General features: G+C 39.1%; 1 protein-coding gene across 1 annotated transcript; it reads left to right on the top strand.

Annotated features, from left to right (window-relative positions):
- The first annotated feature begins 3,004 nt into the window (after nucleotides 1–3,004).
- Nucleotides 3,005–3,886, top strand: LOC103608783 (probable ATP-dependent RNA helicase DDX53). Its single transcript, XM_008593181.1, has one exon. The coding sequence runs from the start codon at nucleotides 3,005–3,007 to the stop codon at nucleotides 3,884–3,886; it is 882 nt and encodes a 293-aa protein (XP_008591403.1).
- Nucleotides 3,887–9,796: the final 5,910 nt, after the last annotated feature.

Genomic DNA, 9,796 nt, shown 5'->3' with positions numbered 1-9,796 from the left:
AGCGCCGCCGCGCTTCCCAAGCAGCGCACTATCCAGTGCGCCACCGGGCCGGCCCAATAAAACACTATTTCTAAGGGAATCCCATCTATAAGAATATTTTAGGCCAGCAGCATTAATTTATTTATAGGACAGTTTTGTGGAAATTAGAGTTATTGAAAATTAGGCCAATACAGTGCCTACAGTATTTTAGTCTCTTGCTGTTGCTTATGTCATAGGGACCACCCTAAGCAAAGTGTTGGGTTGTCTTAAATACATTCTTGTCTTTCCTTTCCTCACCTTTCTTCTTACCTTGAGACAAACTTTACCTAACCTTTACCAGAAACTCAATCCCTTCCTTCTTTGCCTCCCTGTGCCTAACAAGAACCTCACTCGAAAGCATCTGACAGCATCACACTTTTGTGTTTTTCAAGAGCATGTTAATAAAGTACCAAGATAAGCCACAGAGGTATATGTCAAGTGGGAACATTTCAGACACAAGGGATAGGCCTACTGTAGAGATGTTTGGAGAAAAGAATGTTACACTGTTCGCCCTTAATTTAGATAACATCCAATTTTTCCAACTGATAAAGTCAGTCACAGACGGTAATGAATGACACCAAAGGCACAATCCCTCTCTATACCTGCAATACCCATGAAAGTCTCCCGTCAGTTCTGTGTGATCCCAGTAATTCCACAATGGATTTCACCTTAAAATGCAATGGTCCCTACTCAAATTTTACAACTACCCCTCTCCCAATAACATGACCTTCCTTCACTTTACTTTCAAGGCTTCTTCTATTCTTCCATATCACTCACATAAAACAATAGTAGAAGCAAGTCATTTTGTAGCAAAGGAATAAGAGTACCTGTCCACAAGTCAAGAAATTGTTGTGGATCTATATCTCAATAATTTGCTGAATATAAATGCATTGAATAACTGATGGTATAAATTTAGCTAAGAGTAACACACCAATAGTGATTTCCTATATTTGATGATAGATCATGGTAATGTGAGAAGATAAGATTAGAAGAAACAAACACGTTGAGGGGTATATGGGAATCCCCCTATACTGTGTGTGTGACTGTTCTGTAAATTTAAAAGTATTCCAAAGAATAAGTTTATTCTAAAAATTGATGAGGAGGTCCATTGGCCAATTCCTTTGGGAAACTTTCAGTTAAGCAGTTATTTTTCTCAATGCTTGTAATTAATTATCAGAGCTTTGGGACTATCTAATAAGCATTGTAACTTTATCAGAGGGAATATATGGTGCTGCATTTTCCAAACATATTTGTCCAGAAACCTTTTTATTTTCTTCAAAAAGTCTCTTTCCAGAAAAGTGCTGACATAGAAAGTTTCTCCCAGAGTGTGACAGACTCCTGTCCTATACTGGACCATGTTCAGATTTTAATCAGCATCTTTGTCTGGAGAAAGAAGCCAAGGACGTTAAATTGGCAGAAGATGTGAAACTAGGGATAATATGATGGATGAGAAAATAATCACAAAAATTAAACTTAATAGGCTACGTCAATTGACCAAACAATGGGATGAATATAAAAGGATAAATATATAGTCTACTTTTAGTTAAACAAATTGAAAACAAAACAACAAAGTACAGGATGATGAAGAAGAATGGACTTAAGTGTCCATTACGTTACTATGAACAGCTTTGTGTCTCAGGAGATCTTAGGTCAAATTAGTAGAACTTTGACCGTCAGTGAAAAGGCCCTAAAAGTACTCTTATGGTAAGGCCATTTCTGAGATATTGTTTCTCTCTTTTTTGTTGTTGTTAAGTTCTATGTGCTACATAATAAAAGGTCCTCAATGAGCCATTTCCAAAGCAGAGGGAACAGGATGATGTGGATTTTGGAAACCATGTCATAACAAGAAATGTTGAAGAAACTGGAAATATTACCCTGATGAACAAAAATCCTAAGGGGATTTGACAGGTGTCCTTAAGTACACAAGGATACAAGGAGAATGAAATCTACTCAGTGTAACTTCAGAAGTCAGAAGAAGGATCTAAGGAAGCAAGAGGAAGCACATCATCTCTGTGACCATTAAACTGCCTCATAAAAGAATGAACATCCTTGAAATGAAGTGAGCTTCCTGCCTCTGGGATTGTTTAAATAGAAGCTGGATGCCCAGCTGTCCAGATTGCTGCCAGGGTGTCTTCTGCATTACACCTGATAAATGACTTCTACATAAACTTCTAGTTCTAAGATCTCAGAATATATGAAACCACAGGGAAGGGAAAAAAAAATTAAGAGGCACCGAGAAGAATGACAAACCACTGAAAACACCCCCAAAGGTCCCTCAGGCCGCACTCTGCGTCTCTTCTAACCATCATCCCTGTGATAATATCTGGAAACTTCCTGGACAAGTGCTGGGGTTTAGCTGAAGAATCAGAGGCAAAATGCCATCCCTGAGTATGTACCTGAGAGACTTTTGATGGTATAATTGAATTTACACTAGAGGACAGGGGAGTGGTGAATTCATCTAGACCAAGTATTGTTGATATTCCAACAGAAATTTACCAAAGTAAATAAACACATAAACACACAAGTATACAAACAAATAAGTTAATTTTTTAGAACTCCCTATTTTTTCTCCTATGGAAATAATTGGCCTATAAAAAGTTCAATGTGTACCAATTTAAGGCCTGCTTCAAGGTTGCCCCCAAGCTGAGGCAGAACTATCCTGACGAGAGTGAGAGTGAGCTGGACACTCAGGACACAAAAGTTAGGAAGGCGCCCTCGCAGGGTCCTGTAATTGCTGGCAGGGTCAGCCCCTGAGAGGGAGTGCCTCTTTAAATGTACATCACAGACGCCTGCTTACATCACACTAGCCCTGGCCCCGTGATTGGTCAGGCATTCAACGCCCCTCCCCTCTGCAGCCTCAAACATTGGTTGCTTAGGTAACAGCCACTTCAAAGCCTGCAGAGTGGGAGGCCGCAGACCTGACCTTCTCCCATCTCCTAACCGTATGTAGGCCAGAAGCTGGCACCGACACTACCACCACCCCACAATGTCCCGGGTCCTGGAGTGGAAGAGGGCAGAGCATAGTCCAGGAGCTCCTGGGGCCAGCTGCGATGGCAGAGGTGGCAGAGGCAGCAGTGGGAGTGGCCCCTCAGGCGGTTTGGGGCCTAGAGCCACAGGCTCCCATGAACCACCACTCTGCTTTAGACTGGAGAACCATCTGGTTGGCTCAGTCATTGGTCGTGGTGGGTCAAAAATAAAAGACCTACAGCATTCGACAAACACTACAATACAGATAATAAGCAGGGATTCAGAAGCAGTAGTGAAAATTTTTGGCAGCAAAGGCCAAAAAGCAAAGGCCAAGGCAGCTATAGATACTCTTATTAAAAGACAAGAAAGGTACCGTTCAGAATCGGATGTGGATAATGCTGCGTCCCAACCTCCTGTTGGGAGAGACGTAAGCACAGTTAACGTTGTCAGAGAAGCTCCGCCATTGATTGATTGGGATCGTATTAAGGCAGAAGCCGTGGCCTGGGAGAAAAGAAAATGGGCAGATTTACCACCAATTAAGAAAGACTTTTACACAGAATCCAAAGCTACAAGCTCCATGTCTAAAGAACAGGCAGACACGTGGAGGAAAGAAAATTACAATGTAATGTGTGATGACTTGAAAGATGGTGAGAAGCGTCCCATCCCTAATCCAGCTTGTGAATTTGAGGACGCTTTCTATGCGTATCCAGAACTTATGAAAAGCATAACAAGGGCGGGTTTTCATAAACCAACACCAATTCAGGCACAGGCATGGCCCATTGCCTTAAAAGGAGTAGATCTTATAGGAGTTGCCCAAACTGGCACAGGCAAAACATTGTCCTACTTAATGCGCATAACTTCGTATAGCATACATTATACGAAGTTATACGATACATGTTGACAAAGAGCAATGTGATCGAGAGGACGCATTAGAAGACTTTACAAGTGGAAAAGTGAAGATACTGATTACAACTGATTTAGCATCCCGAGGCCTTGATGTTAACGATATCACACACGTATATAATTATGATTTCCCAAAAATCACTGAAGAATATATCCACAGAGTAGGGCGTACTGGAAGAGCAGGAAAGACCGGAACATCAATTTCCCTTATCACTCAAGATAATTCAGAGATTGCCAATGAATTGATTCAAATTCTGGAAAGAGCAAATCAGAGTGTCCCAGAAGATCTTGTAGCGATGGCCAAGTGATACAACTTCCAGAAACAAACAAGGGACACAGAAAAAAGACCAGAAAAATCTTGAGAAAATCCCAAGATCTTTTAGTTTTGTTTACATTGAAAAGTTGTACCAGCTACAGGAAGATTTAAGGCATGTTGAACATATACCGTATTCAAGGTACATAAGGAAGTTATTGGAAACATACTGGCAGTTTGAACACACAACCGATTCTTAAATAACTCTAAGCTTTCAGTGTTGTGTATGTTCCTTAATTTTTAAAAAAAGTTTTTAAAAATGAGAGTGTGAGATACTTTGTGGGGAAAATTAAATGTTATGTGTTGGTAAAATCTTGTTTCTTTTATAGCCTGCCATGTCAATCTGTCTTAAAGACTTGGTAGAAGGCAGCGATGGTGCTATTTTTGCTTAAAATTTGTTGTGCTGAATTGCAGCATACATAGTTTTCATTAAGCTTATTCCAGTCAAAATATTCTCTCCTCAGCACCCCCAGTGGTTGGTGCCACAGTGATCCCTAAACATATCTCCACTGTCATTCCTGATTTTTTTGTTTTTTAGTTCATTAGAAAATAAGTGCTAAATCTTCTAGATGATTCTACAGTTCTATATTATCAGATAGATGTAACCCAGAGAACACGTGTCTGACTCTCTGGGAATCATATCCTTACATGAATTCTGTCACTAACATTGGTTAGAGATTCCAGGGAGGTCACTTGTCTTCCCTAGGTCTCAATTTCTCCACTCATAAAATGGGATGGTTATATTAAAAAATTTGAGGGTCTCCTTCACCTCCAAAATTCTGTGATCCTATAACTAAAATTGTGTACCCAAGGCTTGTATTAACATCTTAATATCTAATCTAGGGAAAATTGCACCCTTGTGCAATAAATTGAACACAGAAACCCTTTTTAATGACCAGAAATGCATTTGGCATTTTTAAATAATTTTTGTAATGTGACTGGCAGGTTTCTTTCTATTCTTTGCTTTTCATCATATTTTATTTTTAATTTTTAATTCAATTTCTCCTGAAAAGGTCAAAACCATATATACACACACATCAGGGGGAAAAGTGAATGTGAAAGAAAAATATATCTTATCTACTGGGGAGAATCAAAAAATCAGATGTCACTCTTGCCATAGGAACCAATTTTAGTAGAACTCTGATTTTGTTTATAATTCTATCTCTTATGCCTTACTTAGAAGCAATATACATCTCACAATGGCAAACAAAAATCCCCACAATCACTCTAAGTAAACTCCAAAATTCAGTATTCATGAAAACGTTGGAATTAGATAAGCCTTAACATTTCTGGCAAAATAAAGAGAAAAATTCATGCAACTTTTCCCCAGCTTGCCTTAGTTGTGACCACAAAGAAGTCAGAAATTAAGAGGAAAAAAAGTGATAAACACTCTAGGCATAGGTATTAGAGGTTTAAAGTCTGCTTTTAAAGGTTTTATATATAGGCCTCAATATCTCATGATAGAATTAATAACAATGGTTAACATTTTTGAGTGACATATACCAGGTGCTTAATCTCATAATTTCTAATATTCATTAGTAACCTACTCAATCATGTCTAAATAACAATAACAACAACAACTATCACTCAGTGTCTATGAGTAAGAAAAGAAAAGTGTGCCTTTCTTCTATAAGACAAGGCTGAAAAGAAGAGCCAGTGTATGGGGAAAGGTAAGTAGAGATAAAACAATGGTTCTTAACTAGGGGTACTTTTCTACCCAGGAGACCTTTGACAATATCTGAAGACAGTAACGGTTGTTACAACTTTGGGTAGAGGGGTGAGGAACTATTGGCATCTAGTGGGTAGAGGTTGCTAAACACCCTACATCCTACGGACTGCCCCACATATCAAAGAATTATCTGGCCCCAAACAATAGTGCTAAGGTGGAGAACCCTGAGAGACCATAAGCAAAAAAAAGAACCAGTTGCATATTAACCAGGGAGGGACTCCAAAGGAAAAAAAAAAAAAATAGAGGTTTTCTAAGCTGTATCTTATGGATTGTACAGAATAAAACCCTACAAATTTCCTATCTATGATATAGTTGTATCAGCACTCCTCCACCAGAGATAATTATGTCAATGTCTAGAGACAGATTTGGTTGTCACAACTGGGGGTGGTGGCGGTGACATTGGCTTCTCCTGGGTACCACTAAACATCCCACAGTGCGTAGGAGAGCCCCCCAACAACAAAGAATTATGTGGCCCAAATGTTAGAAGTGCTGTGGTTGAGAGACCCTGCAATAAATTAAGCAAAAGAAAAAACAGAGAACAGCACCAAACCTAGTTGCAGAGAAACCATATTAGTCTGTTTCTGTTGCTTATAACAAAATATAAGGAACTGGGTATTTTATAAAGAAAACGAAATTTATTGCTGACAGTTTCTGAGGCTGGGAAGTCCAAAGTCCAAGGAACATATCTGGTGGTGGTGACAATGACCCCTCACATTGCAAGATGGTGGAAGCAGAGAGAGCAGAGAGACTAACTTCCTCATTCACTCTTCTTTGAAAGCCCTCGAAAGCATGCCCATGACCACCATTTTTAATCCATTCACTACGGCACGGTCCTGCATTCTAATCACCCGTTCAAGGCCCCACCTTTCAATTACCATAATAGGATTTCCCAACCTCTTGACACTGTCACAGGGTGGGGGGCAGCCAAGGTTTGGGGGGACAGATAACCCAAGGCAATATGAATCTTTCTATGAACTTTGTGAAGACCCCTCATACACTGATTGTTTTACACATTTATTCACTTATTCATTCCTCAGATTTTTTGAGGGTCTACTATGTTGCAGATGATGTGGCATGCACTAAAGATAAAAATATTGGACATAAAGCACTGACAGAGGTTAGACAGAGCAAATACCACATCATGACACTTTCCTACTTGGAACCTTTCAATGGCTTCTCGTCTCACTTTGAAAAGGATCCAAACTCATTAACATTACCAAAAGGTCATATATGACACCACCCCTGGCCACCTCTCCAGCCCGTCTCCTCCTGTATCCCCCTCACTCGCTATACTACAGTCACGTTGCCTCTCTTTTAGTTCTTCAGATAAGCCAACATCTGTCCTCCTTTTAGGCCTTTCTTTATGATAATTGCTCTGCCAGGAAAGTTCTTCCCTACTGCTCACCTCATTGCCTCACCATCTCTCCTTTACTACCCCATCAAGTGAAATGAATCAAAGTCACTCAAAGTCGGCCAGAATGAAGGATTAGAAATGAGTCTTGAAACCCCGGACCTGAAGTCAAGCGGCTTGAGTGCACATCCTAAGTCTGCAGAAGGCTGCTCGTCACTCGTCTCACTGGTAAAGTAAGGGGTGAACTGCATGCCCTACCACGCCTTGACATTAAAGATTATCTACTCCAAAGTTCTGTCTTGCTGATGAGAAAACCAAGCTCCAGAATAGTTCGATTAACTTGCCGTGGCACACTAAACAGCTTACAGCTCTTTGGTTGGGCAAACCCTTTTTCCAACACTATGTGGAAGCTGTTGGCCTATGAAATTGAACACGTTGTTTTGTACTTGGTGGGAGTGGAGGAGGGGGAAGACAGGAGTATTTAACCAAGATAGTAATTCAGAATGCATGTATTTGTAGGTAGGCAGAATATAACAGTATATACATAACATATATTTAATATACATAACATAGCTACCATTATATCAACTGGAATTTTAAATTTTATCTCTAAGTGTTAAAAATATTCTTCTGGATTGAGTTATTATAATTATTACTTGCACGCAATTGACCAAAACAGCATAAATATATTATAAATGTTGATAATCATTAAACATTAAAAACCAAATTTAATTGCAGTTTCATTTCTTAGTAATATGGATGGGGCTGATTTTTAATAACTAGTTCATGTATTTATGGAGTAATATGACATTGCTAGAATGAGAGAGGGTTCAACAACAATTCAACAATTCATTCCTATTTTTCCATGCCAGTTCCAGCTGTAACCCTTACCTGGCCAGGCAGATCCTGCTTCCTGACTCTTGGAAGGCACCTGCCTTATGTTGATATTCTAGCTTGATATTAATTTGATATTGTCTTATTTTGATATTACTGGCACATTAATATACATGTAAGCACCGAGACAACTTGCTGACATAAATAAGTATATAGGAATGGAAGAATTTTGCTATGCCAGTGTCACTCAATTTGTTGAAATTTTTCCAAGTACATACTAAATGCTACATGATGATCTACTGACAAAAAATATTTTTATCATGTATCAGCTCCTAGCTCATAGGTTTTCTAATTTTGTTGAAAGCAAAGAATTAGAACTATATGACTTGAGAAATAAATTGTTGCCTACTCTTCACATCATTTACTTTCTCCATTTTTGAAAGTGCACCAAAAAGACATTACTTATCACACAACTGTTAATTTTACTTGTTCTTTCTCCAACAGGCATCTTGTTTAGCTTAATATACTTAGAAATCTGGCAAATAGTTTTCATGAAGTATTCGTCACTACAGTATTATTCCTGAAGTACTTTTATTTCAGCACATGCTTTAATTACATTTTCATCAAAAACCTGGAATGGCACCTTTAGGTAATTCAAGCTATGGAAAATGTCTGCCATATAATGTACACGGGAAAGCCCATTCTCATTGTCAAACCAACTAGTGGAAAAGTATACATCAATCATTAGTATGTCCATGTATCTTTAGAGTCCTTGCAAATGGATTTTTTGCATCTCAACTTCATTTAAGGTGAGTCACAATTGAGTCCAGTTTTTAGCCAACTAACCAAGTAAGCTATTAGAACTACTTTCATCCTTGAGTTATCCTAGTAGATCTAGAATCTCTGGTAAGTAGACCCATATTGATTGATTCAGCCCAATATGAAGTTTTGTTTTTTCTTTCCAGTTTTGATCTAGCACCCTTAGAACTCATTTCCACATATAATTCCCAGAATTTTGCTAATTATTAATTAACAACCTGCAATTATTTTGGTGTGTGAGCATTCTTCTTCTGGGGTGACTTCATGATTGGCCCCCAGAACATGCTGATCTGTAGGGGTGGGAGGAGTAGACCGTGAGAATTGGCTTTCTGTTGAGTCACTTCTTTTTGGTAAGATCAGAGTCCAGTCAGGAGACACAAACCATACACTAAATTGAACAAGGAAAGTTTAATATAAAAAATTATTAACCAGTGACAGTAGATAAGGTGCTAAATGGTAAGGAGAACTGTAAAGAACACAGAAATGGTGGATATTGGAAGCAGCCACTACCTGCAGGCTAAGGCAGAACACCCAAGGAAGGAACGAATCTGGAAGAAGCCCCACCCACCAAGACCGAGATTCAGACCTTGGCATAGGGAGTGCTATGGTTTGAATGTGTGTATCCCTTAAAACTCATATATTGGAACTTAAACCCCAAGGTGATATTATTAAGAAGTGAAGCCTTTTGGGGAGTAATTAAGTCATGAAGGCTCTGACCTCATGAATGGGATTAATGCTCATAAAAGAGGCTTCCGAGAACTGCCTGGCCCTTACATCTCTTCTGCTATATGAGGACACAGCATTTGTCTCTTCTGCCTTTTCCACGATGTAAGAATGACACGAGAAAACATCATCTATGAAA

The sequence above is a fragment of the Galeopterus variegatus genome, unplaced genomic scaffold (assembly GCF_000696425.1).
Source record: "Galeopterus variegatus unplaced genomic scaffold, G_variegatus-3.0.2 Scaffold8842, whole genome shotgun sequence".
Lineage (NCBI taxonomy): Eukaryota > Metazoa > Chordata > Mammalia > Dermoptera > Cynocephalidae > Galeopterus > Galeopterus variegatus.
The sequence above is the reverse complement of the archived record's forward strand: the minus strand, read 5'-3'. Positions and strand labels throughout refer to the sequence as shown.

What these genes read in the sequence shown, in the direction of transcription:
- LOC103608783 (XM_008593181.1), top strand. Translation starts at nt 3,005, where the DNA reads ATGTCCCGGGTCCTGGAGTGGAAGAGGGCAGAGCATAGTCCAGGAGCT.